This window comes from Lithobates pipiens, unplaced genomic scaffold, assembly GCF_037356315.1.
Source record: "Lithobates pipiens isolate NorthernLeopardFrog02 unplaced genomic scaffold, aLitPip1_a1.2 Scaffold_59, whole genome shotgun sequence".
NCBI classification, from domain to species: domain Eukaryota; kingdom Metazoa; phylum Chordata; class Amphibia; order Anura; family Ranidae; genus Lithobates; species Lithobates pipiens.
In genome coordinates, this window is record NW_027507880.1 from 1,041,913 (window position 1) to 1,062,341 (window position 20,429).

Below are 20,429 nucleotides of genomic sequence, written 5' to 3' on the forward strand. Positions count from 1 at the left end.
CAATGCACGCTCCATAAAGAAGGCATAAGGTACCATGTCACTGATGGTGCCATGGCTGCGACTGACCAGTTTGGTGATCTCCTCAAATGGCCGCAGAAGTCTGCAAGCGTCGCGCATGAGCAGCCACTGGCGCGGTGAAAAAAACCCCAGCTCCCCAGAACCGTTTCTGCCGCAGAGTTCATACAGGTAGACGTTAACTGCACGTTTCTGCTGGAGCAGCCTATCAAGCATATAGAAGGTTGAGTTCCATCGCGTCGGGCAATCGCAAATAAGACGTCTGACCGGCAGATTGTGTCGCCACTGAATGTCAGCAAGGCGAGCCATGGCCGTGGAAGATCTTCTGAAATGGGCCGAGATTTTCCTTGCCTGCCGCAAGATGTCCTGGACCCCAGGGTATTTGACAACGAATCGCTGCACGACCAAGTTTAAGACGTGTGCCATGCATTGAACGTGCGTGATTTTGCCCTGTTTCAATGCGCTAAGCAGATTGGCACCGTTGTCACACACCACTTTACCAACTGTCAAATTGAGCAGTGTTAGCCACTGCCTGTGAACGCAAAGCTGAAAGGAGTGCTGGGCCACTGTGGCTCTTGGCTTCCAGGCACAACAGACGCAGCACGGCATGGCAACGTCTCACCTGGCATGTGGAATAGGTTCTGGGGAGCTTGGGCGGTGCAGCGGAAGAGACGGTAGCAGCGGAAAAGGAGGAGTCAGCTGAGGAGGAGAGGGAGGAGGATGGAGTAGGAGGAGGAGGAGAAGAAGAGTCAGGCCTGCATGCAATCTGTGGCGGTAAAACCAAATCTACACAGGTGCCACGGGTTACATGCTTGACGGCCGTCAGAAGGTTCACCCAGTGGGCAGTAAAAGTGATATACCTTCCCTGCCCGTGTTTGCTAGACCACGTGTCTGTGGTCAGATGTATCTTGGCACCGACACTGTGTGCCAGAGATACATTCACTTGCCGCTGAACATGGCCATATAGCTCTGGGATGCCCTTCTCTGAGAAATACTTCCTTCCTGGGACCTTCCATTGTGGAGTTCCAATGGCCACAAATTTGCGAAAGGCCTCTGAGTCCACCAGTTTATATGGCAGTAGTTGGCGGGCTATGAGTTCTGACAAGCCAGCCGTCAATCGTTGGGCAAGAGGGTTATCCGGCGTCATCATTTTTTTAAGCTCGAACATTAGGCCAGAAAAATGTGAGATTGGCATGATGGAAGGTGGAGTGGAGGACAATTGTGAGGAGAGAGGAGAAGGAGAAGTAGAAGACGAGGCTGGACGGTGAGAGCCTGCAGTGCGGCTTTGTGTGTTCCGTTGTTCCCACTCGGCTCGGTGATGGCTGCCCATGTGCCTTCTTAAGGCGGTCGTCCCTAGGTGAGTGTTGGGCTTACCGCGACTAATGCGTTGACTGCAAAGATTGCAGATGGCAACGCTATTGTCAGCAGCGGACACGTTAAAAAAAGCCCACACTGCGGAGCCATGTGCCAGTGTCCTGGCAGCGCCAGATGTGACCGTACATGGTCGATGACTCGCTCCTGATACATTTGCAGTCTGCTTTGTCCCTCCTGTGCAATGTAAGTTATTCCTGCTTCTCCTCCCTATCTGCTGGTCCATATCTCCCTCTGAACTCCCCTCCTCTTCCTCTCTTGTGGGCACCCACGTGACATCACTAGACACATCATCATCAACATCACCTTCCCCACCGCTATAAGTAGAGATCTCGGAGTAGGCAGCAACACCGGGGACCAACCTCCTCCTTGGGCTGATCTGGGTACTGTCGTCAGACTGCTGAGTAGCGGTTGTTGCTACCTCCTCTTCCTGATCCAATACCAAGAGTGGCTGCGCATCAGAAATGTCCTCATGATATGGATCGGAAAATAATTCCTGTGACTCAAGCGGAAGGTATGTGGTGGTGGTGGTGGTGGTGGTGTTGTTGGTGGTAGTGTCTTTGGGGGTGCACATAGCAGAGAGTGAAGAAGAGGGTGCAGATCGAGAGGATGAGGAGGGTGCAGAAGAGTAAGGCTGAGTGAGCCACTCAAACAAGTCTGGTGTGTCCTTTAAAGTAATTGAACGCACCTTCTGCAACTTCCCACTTTGGCTCAAGGCTGTTTCTCCTGCCCTACCCCTACCACCCCTGCGGAAGGGCCTGCCTCTTCCTCTGCCTGTCATTTTTTAAATGACCCTGTGACAAAACTCTTAGTCCCTACACCGATGAAGGACTGCTGCAGTATAGGGCAGCGGTCAGCAGTAGTGCACCTCAACCCTATGTATTGTGGACCGATACCGGTCCTTACAGAACAGCAGACTGTACCTCACTCAACCCTATGTACTGTAGCACCCTACACCAAGTTACCAGTCCTTATAAGGACCTTTGTGGACCAAGTAGGTTGTGTGTGACTGATTAGCAGACTGTACGTCAGTCCCTATACTGCTGAAGGACTGCTGCAGTATAGGGCAGCGGTCAGCAGTGGTGCACCTCAACCCTATGTATTGTGGACCGATACCGGTCCTTACAGAACAGCAGACTGTACCTCACTCAACCCTATGTACTGTAGCACCCTACACCAAGTTACCAGTCCTTATAAGGACATTTGTGGACCAAGTAGGTTGTGTGTGACTGATTAGCAGACTGTACGTCAGTCCCTATACTGCTGAAGGACTGCTGCAGTATAGGGCAGCGGTCAGCAGTGGTGCACCTCAACCCTATCTATTGTGGACCGATACCGGTCCTAACAGAACAGCAGACTGTACCTCACTCAACCCTATGTACTGTAGCACCCTACACCAAGTTACCAGTCCTTATAAGGACCTTTGTGGACCAAGTAGGTTGTGTGTGACTGATTAGCAGACTGTACCTCAGTCCCTATACTGCTGAAGGACTGCTGCAGTATAGGGCAGCGGTCAGCAGTGGTGCACCTCAATCCTATCTATTGTGGACCGATACCGGTCCTTACAGAACAGCAGACTGTACCTCACTCAACCCTATGTACTGTAGCACCCTACACCAAGTTACCAGTCCTTATAAGGACCTTTGTGGACCAAGTAGGTTGTGTGTGACTGATTAGCAGTCTGTACGTCAGTCCCTATACTGCTGAAGGACTGCTGCAGTATAGGGCAGCGGTCAGCAGTGGTGCACCTCAACCCTATGTATTGTGGACCGATACTGGTCCTTACAGAACAGCAGACTGTACCTCACTCAACCCTATGTACTGTAGCACCCTACACCAAGTTACCAGTCCTTATAAGGACCTTTGTGGACCAAGTAGGTTGTGTGTGACTGATTAGCCGACTGTACGTCAGTCCCTATACTGCTGAAGGACTGCTGCAGTATAGGGCAGCGGTCAGCAGTGGTGCACCTCAACCCTATCTATTGTGGACCGATACCAGTCCTTACAGAACGGCAGACTGTACCTCACTCAACCCTATGTACTGTAGCACCCTACACATACCAAGTTACCAGTCCTGATAAAGAGCTTTGTAGAACAAGTGAGTTGTGAATGATTAGCAGACTGCAGCAGAAGGGCAGCAGTCAAGTATAATATTCTTTCTATATTTGGAAGAAAGAATATTATACGTGTACAAGCCTATTACCATACCACTGATACCAGTCCTGAAAAGAACCTTTGTGGAACTAATAGTAACAGCTACTGTTTAAACTGACCCTCACTGCCTGACACACTGCTTCCTTCCTGTCCCTATACAAACTGTCAAAACAGAGGAGACTGGAACGATAACTGGTTACTCGAATAGCACTTTTGTGGTCCTGATAGTAACAGCTAATGATGATGATGATGACTAATCTGGCTGTCCCTAAAATAGCAGCAGACACAGCGCTCTGTCCCTTTATCTAAACTGACAAAAGACACTCAGGCTGCTGCAACAATCAGTAGCACAGCAAACCTATATACACCTAACACCTATACCAGTCCTGAAAAGAACTTTTGTGTACCAAATAGCTAGCGTTTTATCTGTCCCTGCTCCAAACAGCAACCTTTCCCTATAGTGACAGAAGAAAGAATGTAAAATGGCCGCCGGATCGGGTGTATTTATAAGTTAGGGGGAATGTCCAAGTGTCCATGTGCTGTCATGTCTCAATTGGCTGTCCTGTACCCCATGATGGATGTGTCATCAGGTCAAAGTTCCTTTACACAGTAAAAACACGGAAGTCCGCCGGGCGAACGACGCCAATAGTCCGCCGAACTGGCGGACCGCGAACAGCCGAAATTCGCCGCGAAACGACCGCCGGGCGAACTGTTCGGCCATCCCTATTTATGAAGGCTTCTATTAGAGGTTATATGGTAAGGAGTAGGGATGAGCCGAACACCCCCGGTTTGGTTCACACCAGAACATGTTTCATAGTTAGTAAGGTTGAATAAAGACACCAGTCCATCCAGTTCAACCTGAGTGAGTGTCTACAATTGTCCCTGTACATTGCACACTCACATCAGTCCCTACCCTCAAGGAGCCCACAATCCAAGGTCCCCATTCATACTAGGGCCAATTTTGGACAGAAGCCAATTAACCTACTTGCATGTCTTTGGATTGTGGGAGGAAACCGGAGTACCCGGAGGAAACCCACACAGGCACAGGGAGAACATGCAAACTCCAGGCAGGTAGTGTCATGGTTGGGATTTGAAACAGTGACCCTTCTTACTGCTAGGTGAGAGTGCTAACCACTACACCACTGTGCATGTGAACATACAAAAACATGTTTGCGAACACTGTGCTCCTTTTAAAGCCTTATATGCAAGTTATTTCCATAAAAAGTGTATGGGGACCCGGGTCTTGCCCTAGGGGACATGCATCAATGCAAAAAAAGTTTTAAAAACAAGCATTTTTTCAGGAGCAGTGATTTTAATAATGCTTAAAATGAAACAATAAAAATGAAATATTGTGCCTGGGGGTCCCTTTAGTCTACCTGTAAAGTAGCACATCTTTCCGATGTTTATTACAGTCCTGCAGAAAAATGACATTTCTAAAGGAAAAAATGTCATTTAAATTTGCTTGCGCCTGTAATGTTTTGTCAGGTCCCGGCAATATAGATGAAACAGTTTTTTCTTTTAAATGTAGTGGTGGGAGTCCCCTCCAAAATCTATACCAGGCCATTCAGGTCTGGTATGGATTTTTAGGGGAACCCTTTAAAAAAAATGGTGTGGGGGTCCTCCCAAAATCCACACCAGACCCTTATCAATGCAAGCAGCCTGGCAGGCCAGGAAAGAAAGGAGACAAGCGAGCCCCTACAATGTACCCCTACCCATTCACATGGGGGGCTGGGATCTGGGGCTCCCTTGTTAAAGGGGCTTCCAGATTCCAAAAATCCCCCTGCCCTCAGACCCCCATAACAACCAGGCAAGAGTTGTGGGGATGAGGCCCTGGTCCCCATCAACATGGGGACAATGTGCTTTGGGGGACCCCAAAGCATCCTTTCCATGTTGAGGGCAAGTGGCCTGGTATGGCCCAGGAGGGGGGGGGGGGGGGCTTGCTCGTCCATCTCCCATCTGGACCTTCAAGGTTGCATGCTCGGATAAGGGTCTGTTATTTTTAAAATTTCGGTTCAGGGTACCCCTTAAAATCCATACCAGACCTGAAGGGCCTGGTATGAATTTTTGGGGGGCACCCCATTTTTTTTTTTTTTTTTTTTTGGTGTGGGTTTCCCCTTAAAATGTAAGGTTTTTTAGTAAATACTATGTTATCCTATATGTTGTTCTATCTTTAATTCATGTGATCACTGTATTACATGGCTTTTCAGGAGTACCTGGTAGACAAGGGGCTGCCGGACCAACAGGCTCAAAAGGAGAAAGAGGAAGCAGCGGACTTGCAGGTAAATAAGGAACATATTGTTTGTGTACAACTGCACATGAAGGAAATTAAGACTCATTTCTTTTTTCTCTGGTCTGCATTTCAACCCAAGCTTCCATTAATGGTATCTCACCAAACTCTGCTGTAACTCAAAACCCACGTTCAGCAAAAAAACTTTTGCTTTGGATAGAACAAGGGAAGGTCAGTGTGAGGTATACACTCTCAGCCTAGGGCAGGGGTCTCCAAACTCTTTAAACAAAGGGCCAGTTTACTGTCCTTCAAGCTTCAAGGGGGCCAGACTTTGGTCAATGTGAGTAGAAAATGCATAAGTGGGAGTAAACACTGTCCCATTACTGGTTTTAACCGGAGGAATAGCATTTCATTAATGATGTCAGTGGGAGGAATGATGCCCCATTATTGGTCATGGCAGGAGAAACAGTGCTCTATCAATGGTGTCAGTGGGAGGAATAATGCCCCATCATTGGTCATAGTAGGAAGAACAGTGCCCCATAGACGGGGTCAGTGGGAGGAATAGTGCCCCATAATTGGTCTTAGTAGGGGGAGCAGTGCCCCATGGATGATGTCAGTGGGAGGAATAGCACCCCATCATTGGTCTTAGTAGGGGGGACAATGCCCCATAGATGGTGTCAGTGGGAGGAATATTGTTCCATCATTGGTCTTCATAGGAGGAATAGTGTCCCATTATTGGTGTCAGTGGGAGTAATAGTGTCCCATCATTGATATTAGTGGGAGGAATAGTGTCCCATCATTGATATTAGTGGGAGGAATAGTGTATCATGGATGGTTTTAGTAGGAGGAATTGTGCCCCCATTATTGGTGTCAGTGGGAGAGATGGTGCCTCATCATTGTCAGTTGGAGGAATAGTGTCCCTAGGGCCAGATAGAAGCAAGCAAAGGGCCACATCTGGCCCCTGGGCTGCAGTTTGGAGACCACTGGTCTAGGGCGACCACATTTCCAAACTTCCATTCAGGGATTCCCCCCAGCATGCACCGGTCAGTGACGTCCCAAGGGGGCGGTGCCACCTAGTGACGTCCCATTTAAGAAATGTCACTCGGCTTACAATGCAGTCGGCGGATGGCCGTGTTTGAGAGTGGAGTGGGGGTTTATATGCAACTTTAGTGCCTCAGATAAAAAAGCATGTGTTTAACCTCTTGGGACCCGCGCTACAGCCGAATGACGGTTACAGCGCGGATCTCCTTTCCCGGGACTACGTCTATTGACGTAGTCCCGTGCACGAGCGGCCTGCGCGACCCCTGAGGGGTCTATGAGACTCGCCTGATCACCGATCAGAGCAAGGGGTCGATCCCGACCCCTTATCACGTGATCAGCTGTCAGCCAATGACAACTGATCATGTGATATAACGGAGTCGGTAATCGGCTATTATTCCTCCTCGCGCTGACAGTGCGAGGAGAAAAAAAAAAAAGCCGATCACCTACCGGCCGTGATCGGACATCAGTCCCGGGCACGCCCAGCCCTGCCAGTGCCCACCTGCCCCCTGCCAGTGCCCACCTGCCCCCTCATCAATAAAGATGATTAAAAAATAAGTGCCCCCCGTCAGTGCCACCCAGCAGTTCCCATAGTGCCACCCAGCAGTGCCCACAATCTGCCTCAACAAAGGTGCTGCACCCCAGTGCCACATATCCGTGCCCATCCGTGTCATCTACCAGTGCCCATCAGTGCCCAGCAGTGCCGCCCATCAGTGCCCAGCAGTGCCACCTCTCAGAGCCACCTATCAGTGCCACCTATCAGTGCCCATCAGTCCCATCTATCAGTGTTACCTATCAGTGCCCCTTAGTGCCACCCATCTATGCCACCAATCTGTGCCATCTTATCTGTGCCCATCTTTGCCCATCGGTGCCGCCTTATCTGTGCCTATTAGTGCCGCCTTAGCTATGCCTATCAGTGCCCACCAGTGCAGCCTATCAGTGCCCACCAATGCAGCCTATCAGTGCCCACCAATGCAGCCTATCAGTGCCCACCAGTGCAGCCTATCAGTGCCGCCTCATCAGCGCACTTCAATGAAGGAGAAAAATGACCTGTTTGCAAAATTTTATAACAAACTATTAAACGTGATTTTTTTTTTTGATTTTTTTTGCGTCTTTTTTTGTTTGTTTAGCAAAAAATAAAACTCCCAGCTGTAATTAAATACCACCAAAAGAAAGCTCTATTTGTGGGAAAAAAATGATAAAAAATTCATTTGGGTACAGTGTTGTATGCCTGCACAATTGTCATTCAAAGTGCATCAGCGCTGAAAGCTGAAAATTGGTCTGGGACTGAAGGGGGTTTAAGTGCCCAGTAAGCAAGTGGTTAATGTATGTTCGCCTAACATTGCAGCTGCATGTAGCCACTTAGATTCAAAGTGTGTAATTGTTCTTTCAATGTTCGGCTAACATATATTAAACAAATGTTCTTTATATCTAAGGCACTGAAGTTGCATATAAAAAAAAAATACTTTAGACTACAAAAGGAATACAAATGACCTTAGGAATCTGGAGAAAAAATTTGGAAAAAATGAAGCGTCAAGACAAATCTAAAATGAGCTTCCCCTACTTGTTATGTACAAATCCATGCACAATGCAGAAAATGCAACTTTTGAACTTCAGAATGAGGGACACTTAAAGGAGGAAGCAACTGGCAGCACGCTGCCTGCACAACGGCAAATACAGATGTGTTGTTCAACACTTAACAGTGGGAGGGGCTTAATGGGTACTGAGTACAAGGTTTAGGAGAGTGCTAGATACAGAGTGCGGAGTTCTGAAGTGTGTTATGCACAGAGTGCATGGCTCAGGAGAGTGCTGTGTATAGAGTGCAGGGTTCTGGAGTGCATTATGTACAGGAAGGTGGGCTCTGGAGTATGTTATGTACAGGGTGCAGGTTTCTGTAGTGAACTATGTACAGAGTGCAGGAGAGTGCTAGGCACAAAGTGCAGATGTCAGTAAAATTCCATTCCTCTTACTGATCAGTCAACTCCAGTCATGTTGATTAGAAGACAGATTTATTACAGATATACCAGTACAAACGGATGAGGGACCCTTCTAGCAGGAGGTCCACAGCAAAGTCATACCAAGAAATATGTACACAGTCATTTTATAGCAGTATTTGGCAACCTGCCATTGGCTAAGGCACACTGGTGACTCATGGTGCATTGTCAGCTTTATTGCCAAAGCCAGAGTGCCTTTTACAAGCTTTTAGTAATATCTGCTAGTTTCTCAACTAGCCTTGGTCAGGCTCTTTAGCTACACAAAGTACATATAAGGAACAAGGCAAACATCGATATCACCTGTAATTCTTTGCATATTTCTTATCATTCCCTCCTCTGAGATCTATATTTGCCTCCTCAATTTATTATTTCAGTGCAGGTCTGTTCCACAACTGGGTTTTCAGACCTTACTTCATTCAGAGGAGTACTCTCATCATCATAGATATCATAGTTTCATAGTTAGTTAGGTTGAATAAAGACACCAGTCCATCCAGTTCAACCTGAGTGAGTGTCTACAATTGTCCCTATCCCTGTACATTGCACACTCACATTGGTCCCTACCCTCAAGGAGCCCACAATCCAAGGTCCCCATTCATATACTAGGGCCAATTTTGGACAGAAGCCAATTAACCTACCTGCATGTCTTTGGATAGTGGGAGGAAACCAGAGTACCCGTAGGAAACCCACGCAGGCACAGGGAGAACATGCAAACTTCAGGCAGGTAGTGTCGTGGTTGGGATTCGAACCAGGGACCCTTCTTACTGCTAGGTGAGAGTAGTAACCACTACACCACTGTGCTGCTGTTCCTTGGGGAACTGTGTGGTACATTGTCCTGGTCATGGCTGTCTCAATTAATCTTTGAGAGAGTCCTCGAATACAGGGAATACAACAACATCCACAAATGACTAAGATGGCTAAAACCACGGCGATAGAGATCAAACATGAGGTGACAAGTCCAGTCCATTTCCCAAACCAACCTTCAAGCCAATTTGTGAATGGATCATTAATACCCGAGTTTTCTGCGATTTCATTCGATAAAGCTGTCAATCCTTCGAGGGCTCTAGTCACGGTTCCTCCAGGAGCTGTATTGTTAGGAATAAAGGTGCAACACATACCGCCAAACATTTTACAGATCCCTCCTCTTTCTGCTAGGATCATATCTAATACCATCCTAATCTGCCATGCCATCAAAGAGGTAGGGGCTAATTGCTCTGCTAATCCCTTAACTGCATCCCTGGCGTAGTTTACAAACCTTTGTTGGTTATAGTATATATAGTTAATCCAGTCAACATTCTTGTTTACTGTCACCCACCAAAGAAGAGACTCAAATCCAGCTGCCACTTGATTCCTAGCCTTAAACTCGCTTGTCACTCCACGTGGAACCCCAATCTCATCCATGTAGATCTGGGGGTCAAAAGACCCTGCAGGAGAGGTGTCCCTTCTGCTCCCCTGGTGACCCTTCTTCCAAGGGGACTCTGACAGTGAGCGCAGAGGCATTGCCAGCTGTACCAGGGCACAATCCCCTCGGGAATTGGCTGGGATTCTCGCTCTGAGCCTCTTATCTCTGCATAACCACCAGATGTCCGCCCTCTGGGTGTCGTGCTCAACCCAGTCGTCACCCTCTCCCTTTACAATTTTGTTAATCCTCTCCATGCAGTAGTCATCCGGTAAAGACCCCAAATCTGTGCCACTCTCATTCCCTGGAAGTGAAAAACAAGTAAAGTTGCCAGGGTATGCCATGACAGCTGGGGGTATCTGAGGTCTCTGAACCTGGGGAAACAACAAACTTAACGTGTGACAGGAAGTGTTGGTGTCAGGTTTGTATGTTTTTTTTTATACAGCTTTAGCACACACCTTAAGCCATCTGGATCTGTATTATTATTTAAGGGAAAGGGCACTGTAGCTAGCTGGGGTCTGGCCCCTGCACAGACCAAGCAGTTCTCTTTTTTAAGGGTATTAGCAGTATATATTAACCATTCAAGCCATTCATTCTTATATTGGTATCCTGTTTCTAATATTATAGTTTCTTCCACTGTGAGATTGGTGAATCTCACTGTGGGTCCTAATAACTCTACTGTAAGTTGGTCCTCATTAGCTAATTCTTTCTTCTTGTTTGTCTCATTCTTGGGTTTGACTTCAAGGAAGAATTTTCCCAAAGGTTCAGTTCCTGATATCCAAGCTCCTATATGGTATAACCTCTGATCTTCTAGTTTAGGGTCCTTCAGGGAAATCAATAATATATTACAATTCTTTGGTTCCGTACAGGGAGAGTGGGCCGCTTTAGTTATGGTTAATCTATTCTTTAAATCTCCTGCTGCTGGGATCTCATATCCCCAATCTTGGGCTGCAGTTGTCCACATGACTGAATCCCAAGTAGTACACCCGGTAGTTCCAGTCAAGTAGCACACGTATTTGTCTGCCCAGGTCAACTTACATGCTTCTACCTTATCTCCACAATCTGTCATCTGGCAGAAATCCACCTGTATAGTACTGGTGGTTCCCTCAACAAAGGTGAGGTTTAATGCTGTTCCTGTCTCTTCCCAATTGATTGGTTCCACTATCCTCCCGTGTCTCCTACCTCCCCGTATAGAGGCCTTACCTAGAGTCACCAATGCTGCCACGAGGAACAAAATCCCTACCATCCTATCTGAAGTGAGGGGGGCCTAAATAGGGCCTTTTCTTCACCAAGGTTGAGACAAGCAGACCTTTTATCTGCCTCCCTTTGTAGTTGGACTTTCTCCCTCCTTCAGTCTTTCTGTCCCTACTCTGCCTATGTTTACCTTTTTACAGTGGGATTGGTGAATCCAGGTAGTCCTTTCAGCAATTCTTACTGCGGTGGGAGTAGTAAGGAGTACTTGATATGGACCATCCCACTTAGGGGAGTGCCAGTGCTTCTTTTTGATCACCTTGATGAGGACCCAGTCTCCGATTTGTACTTCGTCTTCTCCTATAGGCTCTCCTTCTGGAATGGAACACACTTGGTTAATTTGTTTCTGTTTTAACAACCTTGACATGTATTCTGCTAAGATTCTCTCCACTTCCTCTATGTGGGTTTCATTTGGTAATAAAGGTATTTTATAAGGTCTACCATACATCATTTCAAATGGACTCAGCCCCTCCTTAGTGGGGGTGATGTGCATGCTTAAAATAGCTAGTGGGAGACAGTACATCCAATTTTTCCCTTTCTCTGCCATAGCCTTTTTTAGCTTGCTCTTTAATATCCCATTATGTCTTTCTACGAGCCCTGCTGACTGAGGGTGATATGCACAGTGATTCTTTACTTCTATACCCATCACTTCTGTTAAATGTTTTATGGTCTGATTTACAAAATGTGGACCATTATCACTATAAATCTTCTCTGGTATCCCAAATCGTGGAATGATATCTTTTAGTAAGGCTTTGGATTCTGTTAAGGCATCAGCACTTCCTGTGGGGAATATCTCTACCCATTTGGTCAATGAATCACTGATTACCAAACAATATTTCTTCCTTTCACATTTGTGTAATTCAATAAAATCCATGCAAATGTGTTGGAATGGATATTGAGGTGTGGGGAACTTCCCTTTCCATGGTCTTATGCCTCCCTGAGCATTGTGTCTTGCACATATACCGTATATACTCGAGTATAGGCCGACCCGAGTATAAGCCGAGGCCCCCAATTTACCCCCAAAAAACTGGGAAACCTATTGACTCGTGTATAAGCCGAGGGTGAGATATGCCTGTCCATCCCTGTGTGTGTGTCCATCCATCCATCCATCCCTGTGTGTGTGTCCGTCCATCCATCCATCCATCCATCCCTGTGTGTGTGTCCATCCATGTGTGTGTGTGTGTGTGTGTGTGTGTGTGTGTGTGTGTGTGTGTGTGTGTGTGTGTGTGTGTGTGTGTGTGTGTGTGTGTGTGTGTGTGTGTGAGGCCTTGTGTGTCCAGCCTACCTGTGTCCCCAGCCTCCGTCCGGTCCCGAGCCTCCGTCCGGTCCCGTCCCGTCCCGAGCCGAGCCTCCGTCCGGTCCGGTCCCGTCCCGTCCCGAGACTCCGTCCGGTCCCGTCCCGTCCCGAGCCGAGCCGAGCCGAGCCTCCGTCCGGTCCCGTCCCAGGATCACCGCTCTTCGTCGGCGCCCATTTTCCTGTTCAAATGCCGCGCCTCCCTGTCTGTGATAGGCGGAACACAATTTCCCAGCAGTCTGTGTTCCGCCTATCACGGCCATCCTTTCATCCTCGTCCGTAGTACGAGGATGAGCGGATGTCCGTGATAGGCGGAACACAGGCTGCTGGGAAATTCAGTGTTCCGCCTATCACAGGCGAAGGCGGAGCCGGAGGCGCGGCTTTTGAATTAGAATAGAATGGCCGCTGTCTGTCTGCTCGACACGCTGATCGAGCGGGCAGACAGCGATGACTCGAGTATAAGCCGAGGGGGGCACTTTCAGCCTCAAAAAAGAGGCTGAAAATCTCGGCTTATACTCGAGTATATACGGTAATGCATTGAGAACAAAAAGTTTTTGAGTAGTTTGTAAAGCCATAGGCTGCTACCACTTTATTTAGTATCTCTCTCATCCCCCTGTTTAACACATGTGTTACTCCATGGGTCAAGAATGCTGCATACTTAAATAAAGTCTTTGGCAGGACTGGTTTGTTTTCTGGAGAGATATATCTGCCCTCCTGGAGGGTGCATCCTTTTGTGACCCAAAGTTGTTTTTCAGATGGGGGTGCACAACTTTGCATATCCTTCAAAATTGTGTGATCTAATTGTATATCTTCCTGTTGTACTAAGATTTGTGTAGATTGATTAGCTGCTTGTTTAGCAGCTTTGTCTGCTTTTTTATTCCCCTCACATATTGGGTCTTTGCCTTTTGTATGGGCCTGACATTTACATATTGTCTACTCTATTGGAAGCTGGATAGCATCGAGTAATCCTAAAATGAAATCAGTATGTGAAATGGGTTTGCCCCCAGAAGTGACCATTCCCCTGTTTTTCCATTGCTGGGCAAATACATGCACTGTAGAAATTGCGTACTGGCTGTCCGTGTAGATGGTGGCCTTTTTCCCTTCAGCTAGGGTACATGCTCTTATAAGAGCGATTAATTCTGCTACTTGTGCTGAGTAATGACTAGGTAACATTTCAGCTTCCATTACCTCTGTTTGTGTGACGACTGCATATCCAGTAGCATTCGTGCCATCAGGATTCTTTCTGCTGGATCCATCAACAAAAAGTGTCATGTCAGAATATGGTAATGGAGTGTCTTTAAGGTCACTCCTAGGTAATACCTTCTCAGCAATAGCGGCCGTACAATCGTGTTTTTCACCGTCTGTTGGTATTGGCAGAAGTGTGGATGGGTTTAAAGTAGTGCACCTTTGGATGGTTATATGCGGTTGTGTCAAAAGCACAGTTATACAGGATAAGTGTCTTGCTGGGCTAAGGTGTGAAATTTTCTGTTGTAGTAATATTACTGATACAGCATGTGGGACCTTTAATATGAGCGGGTGATACAGTACAGTGGAGGCTGAAGCCTTAATCTCTTCTGCTGCTGCGACCACTGCCTGCACACATGGGGGAAGTGCTCTTGTCACATTATCAAGTTTAGTGGAGTCATATGCGATTGGTCTTTGTTTACCCCTATGTGTCTGTGTCAGTACTGATGTCATGTGTCCATCTCTTGAATCTACAGTTTGCTCAAACAGTTTCTCATAGTTGGGTAGTCCCAGCACTGAGGTGCTTGTTAATGTTCTTTTTAATTCAGTAAAAGCTGTCTCACTTTCTTCATTCCACTGTATGTCATCCTGGGGGGCCATGGGTTCCCCATGTATTGCCTGCACTAAAGGTGCAGTCAAGACTGAATAGTTGGGAATCCATGTGCTACAGAAGTTTGCCATACCCAGAAATTACATCATCTGCTTCTTTGTTTTTGTTTTTGGCACTTGGAGAATTACTTGTATCCTTTCATCATCTAAATGTTTCCCCTCCTTTGAAATGTTATATCCCATGTATCTAACATTATCCTGGCAGAACTGCAATTTCTTCCTATTTACTTTATGGCCCTGCTCACATAAAAAATGCAAAAGGGCTATGGTGTCTAATGCACAATTTTTTTTTGTTGGAGACGCCAGGAGAATGTCATCTACATAAAGTAGAAGCTGACTGCCTCCTGATGGCTCAAACTGTGCTAAATTTGCTGACATTGCCTGTGCAAAAATAGTGGGCGATTCACAATACCCCTGTGATAATCTTGTGAAGGTATATCTTTTCCCTTTGTAGGTAAAAGCAAACCAAATCTGATGGTCTGGGTGAATTGGTATGCTAAAAAAGGCATTACTGATATCTATAACTGAGAATACCTTGCTGTCTGGAGAGAGATCATTGAGCAAAGTATGGGGGTCTGGCACCACTGGCGCTCGGGGTATCACTGCCTGATTTACCGCTTGAAGGTCCTGTACCATTCTCCACCGAGGGTGGTTGTTTCTTCACAGGAAACAAAGGGGTATTGCAAGGCCTGTCTGGGCAGGGTATAACTATCCCTGCTTTTAAAAGGTCCTGTATCACCGGGGATATGCCTCAGGGGGTACTGTCTTTGATGGGGTCTGTGGTGTCTGTGGTGTGATTTTGGAGTGATAGTCACTGGCTGGACTCCCTTAATAAGTCCTACAACTGCTGGTCCCTTGGTCCAGAGTTTCTCTGGAACCTGGTCCAAAGGATCAGCATCGGTCACCAAATATCATGGTGTTATGGACTTTCGCACATGGGCAGATGGTGTAGTGGTGACCTCATCTCCCCTGGGTCGCTGACAGAAGTAGCCAGTAGAATAACTTTCATACATGTCTGGTATCCTTGTCTGCTTCCAATCTTGCAATTCCTGGCATTGTTTTACAAAATCCCCACAATCCACCCAAGCCCTATCTTTCAGTTTACTGAGGGACAGATGGGGGGTTGTTTCCTTAAACAAATCCTTTTCCTCTGGTGGCAGAGCACAAGATGATGCACAAAACCCTTCGTTGTTCCAATAGACATTAGTTAACTGTAACACCACTTCCTTTTTCAAAAAGAAGTGGAAGGTATAGTCTCTGTCTGGTCCTGGTGTCTTTTTAACCCACATAGTGCAATACACTCTGCCCATTGGCTGGAAATCTACTGACCTTTTAGACCCCATGACTTCCCTTGTATGTTTAACCATTTTCTCGATCGTTTCTGAAGTAATTTTGTCTTTAAGGTATGCATCTAGTGAGTAATAGTAATAGTTTTCATCCCATGGGGGGAGAACAAGTTCTTTCCCCACCCTCACTGTGAACCCCGTGTCTTGTGCATGTATTGACAAGTGCATTGCTGACATCAAATCTCTTACTAGTAAGTTTACTGGGCATACAGTTGATAGGATTACCCTAGTAGTTACTCGCATCCCTATCCTGGGATGTTCTACTGTGACATATTCAGACAGGGCCTCTCTTACTGTTGTACCATTTACTCCCTGTACCAAAATTGATTTTGTGGATTGTTTTATTTGTGGTATGTCCTCTGGATGTATTAATGTCCTAGATGCTCCAGAATCTACCAAAAACGTAACATCTTTCCCTTCAATCTTCAGGCTCACCTGCGGTAGGTTATCCACATATCCTACCCTACCCAGGTGACTTATGCTCTCGATGTCTAGTCATTCTGTCCTCCAGGGGCCTGATCCCTCTGGACAGTCTCTGGCCAGATGTCCCTGTCGGTGGCATGTCCAACATTCTATTTTTTTTACCCATTCCCTATCTTGCCATCCTTCTCTGTTCCCTTCATTCCTACCTCTTCCTCTATAACTGCCCCTTCCTCTCCCCCTGTTGCCTCCCCGACCTCTCCCTCTGTTCTCGGGTGCGGCATCAACAGTGTATTCCTCCCCATCATCCTGATTATTGTCACCTTGCAAGAAAACTTTCACTTTCACATTCTTCTTTCCTTTCTCCTTAAGCCACCTTTCATTATGTTTTGCCCATTGTAATGTGTCTAACACTCCAGCTGTTCTATATGTGACCATACTTTTTGTGATATACTCTTTGTGTTCTGGTTTTAATCCATTAACAAAAGTAATCTTCAGCTGTTGCTGATATGCACTATTAACGTCCTCTGATTCCGGTAACCCGGAGTATGATTTGAAAATTTCCCTTAATCTATTTAAATAATCGTTAACGTTTTCCTTATCCTCTTGTGCAGTCATATTGATCTTTTGCCAATCTGTGCGCTGGATGAATCTATTAGTTATTCGTTGGAGAAGATTATTTACTCTTGCATTTAAATCTGCGTGATTTGGAGCAAGAGGGAGTCCCCTATTCCCTTGGTGGTCCACTGCACATGGTTCCCAGTCTCCTTTTACTGAGGCCCAATCTGGCCCCAATACACGTCTGATTGCCCGCTCTACCTCCACCCCATTTAGTTTATAGCTATCCCGCAGCCCCTGAATATTTTCAACAAATTCTGCTGGACCTAATTTGGGGTGCTTAATATGTTCGGTGGCTTTTTGTACATCACTTTCAGTCCAGGGCCGATATACGGTCATAGTAAGAGGATGGACTTGTCCATTTATGTTTTGACCTGCCATTGGATTAGGGACCTCAATCAGAGGGCACATATTCTCCTCCTCGTCCTCCCCAGGGTATCTTGTGGGAGCTCTTCGATCTCGGGCTGTTTCCCCCGCCTGTACCCACCCCTTAGCAATGGCTTCCATTAATGTCTCTATCATGGATCTGTTTAACCTAGGGCTGTCATGGGCTGCTTGTGCAATAGGGGAGACGCCCAGGCCTTCCTGTGGGGGCTGGTTGGGTCCCTTCTGGGGGGTGGAGGCTTGAAGGGGAAGAGGGTGTGACTGCAGGATGAAGGGGTTAGTTCCAGCCCCCTGCGGCAGGGTGGGATATGTTGGCTGTGGAGGGGGAGGGGCATGATAGGGCGGTGGTTGCTGCACTATACACATAGTATCATCTTCTCCATCAACCAAAGGCAACTGCATTTGGAATTTATTCCTTTGGTTTGATTTAGCTTTACTTTCTGCTCTACTCTGCGCTTGGTGCAACCATTCCTCTGCTACTTGAAGTCCATATCGCTTCTGATCCTTTGGTCCAAAGATATTAATTCTATCTACTAAAGCTTGACAACCCCTCACTGTTAGTTTCCCATTAAACCCACAGTCCTTTTCCCACTTACGGCAATATTTAACATTCTTTGGACTTTTACCATGCATACATTTCTTATCACCTTCTAATGGTACATTTGGTACACAGCAACAACACAAACAAGCGCAAAAAATACCTTTGCAGAGTGTATTCCCCATGTTTCCCTCTCTCTTTTTTTTTTCTTTTATACACACACACACACACACACACACAACAACAAAAAAAAAAAGTGAGTCCAGTTTTTATTTTTATTTTTTTTTAACCATCTGCAGGGACACAGATATATATAAATATATATATATATATATATATATATATATCTGCCTTAGCAAACAAGGCACTCCACTCCACACTCAGTAGAGAATCCAAAAAAAAAAAAAAATCGCTGCAGTAAGTTAAACATGAGGAAGAAAGACCAAGAGAGTTAATCTCATGTGTTAACAAATGCAGCAAAAGGAACAGTGCTAGAAATATTACTCTCGAGAGAAAAAGAGAAAAAAGAATCAATCTATGGAAGGGAGAAGTGTTGCTGAGAAAGTTACTCGCACAGTCACTTCCTCTTTTGTCCCAACCATCAAAAACCTGAAATGGCCACCGTGACTCTCTGTAATCTATCCGGAATACTTGTAGTCACTATTCACAACAATTATCAATTATCTTCCGGTACCTTATATTTTTTTTGTAATCTGTCTCGGACAGTGGGCTACGTCTATTTACCATAGGCAACGTCCCCAAGTGCCTCTGTCTTCGGCCACTGTGTCACCTAGCCACAGTGGAGGCATACTCAATAAATAGAAATAAAAAAAAAAAAAAATCACCTTGAGTAGAAGAGAAAAGAAAAGATCTGTCTTACCTTTCACAGACGGAGGACTGGATCAAATAAGTCCAGTAGCAGAGCTTAGGTGTGGTTCCGGAACCGACCAGCCTCTTTTTACCACTTAACTTGAGTGGGAGGACCTAGGTCTCGGTGAGAGGGAGTCTGATACTCACCGATATTTTGGACGGAACCGTTCGATCCACCACCTAATCCTTGCTTCCGGCTCGAAAGGACCATGGTGTCAGTAAAATTCCATTCCTCTCACTTATCAGTCAACTCCGGTCATGTTGATTAGAAGACAGATTTATTACAGATGTACCAGTACAAACGGATGAGGGACCCTTCTAGCAGGAGGTCCACAGCAAAGTCATACCAGGAAATATGTACACAGTAATTTTATAGCAGTATTTGGGAACCTGCCATTGGCTAAGGCACACTGGTGACTCATGGTGCATTGTCAGCTTTATTGCCAAAGCCAGAGTGCCTTTTACAAGCTTTTAGTAATATTTGGTAATATCTGCTAGATTCTCAACTAGCCTAGGTCAGGCTCTTTAGCTACACAAAGTACATATAAGGAACAAGGCAAACATCGATATCACCTGTAATTCTTTGCATATTTCTTATCAGCAAGGTTCTGGAGTTTATCACCTACAGAGTACAGGGTTCTGGAGTGCATTATGTACAGAATGTCGGGTTCTGGAATGTGTTATGTACAGAGTACAGGGTTCTGGAGTGTGTTACGTACAAAGTGCAGGGTTCTGGAGTGTGTTATGTACAGAGTGCAGGGTTCTGGAGTGTGTTATGTACAGAGTGCAGGGTTCTGGAGTGTGTTACGTACAGAGTGCAGGGTTCTGGAGTGTGTTATGTACAGAGTGCAGGGTTCTGGAGTGTGTTATGTACAGAGTGCAGGGTTCTGGAGTGTGTTACGTACAGAGTGCAGGGTTCTGAGAGTAGGGAAGTCCACATAACCATTTTGTTGACCCCTAGGTAGCTCTTTACAACCAGGACCGATCATTTTGCATCTGCATGTAGCTTATAATGTGTAGCATCAGATGGAATCATATTCGACTAATACATAGAATTTTTTAGAGATGAACATATTCACACTGATCTTGATAAAATTAGTGGTGGTTCTCAGAAAGGGCAGAGTCAGTGTTTAAAGACCTCTTCCTTACCACTGCTTTCACAACTTTAGGGTTATTCTAAAGGCTTATGAGGTGATAGTTTTTTTGCACCACAGGTCCTGTTAGAAATTTGTTGGGGATAAAGAAGAAAGCAGGAAAATCAAAAACCAAGCAGATTAAACTAAAGCTTTTACTCTTTCTTGACTAACTAGGCCCTCCTGGATTACAAGGTATTTCTGGAGCAACTGGAGCAAAAGGGGAAAGAGGAGTCAATGGGGCACCAGGTAACTGGGAACTTTGCCCACTAAAGTGAACCCTCTCTGCTTACATGAATGATTTGTATGACTTTAAATGAAACCACAGAGAGGAATATATGCACCGTAGCTGAATGTGAACTGGTATAACTGGGTTTGCAATACAGGGTGCCTAGGTTTATGAAGGCTTCTATTAGAGGTTATATGGTAAGGAGTAGGGATGAGCCGAACACCCCCCCCCCCCCCCCCAGTTCGGTTCACACCAGAACATGTTTCTAAGTTAGTAAGGTTGAATAAAGACACCAGT

The 20,429-nt window shown here is 46.1% G+C and overlaps 2 protein-coding genes across 2 annotated transcripts in view; both read left to right on the plus strand.

Moving 5' to 3' along the window:
* The window catches only part of LOC143958183 (uncharacterized), an 88,122-nt gene that overhangs the window by 62,143 nt on the left and 5,550 nt on the right, over positions 1-20,429 (plus strand). The window contains exons 7-8 of the mRNA XM_077467655.1: positions 10,823-10,875; positions 20,081-20,152. Of these exons, the coding sequence (XP_077323781.1) occupies positions 10,823-10,875; positions 20,081-20,152 (125 nt within the window). The remainder of the gene's footprint in view (positions 1-10,822; positions 10,876-20,080; positions 20,153-20,429) is intronic.
* The window catches only part of LOC143958164 (uncharacterized), a 309,265-nt gene that overhangs the window by 62,127 nt on the left and 226,709 nt on the right, over positions 1-20,429 (plus strand). The window lies entirely within an intron of this gene.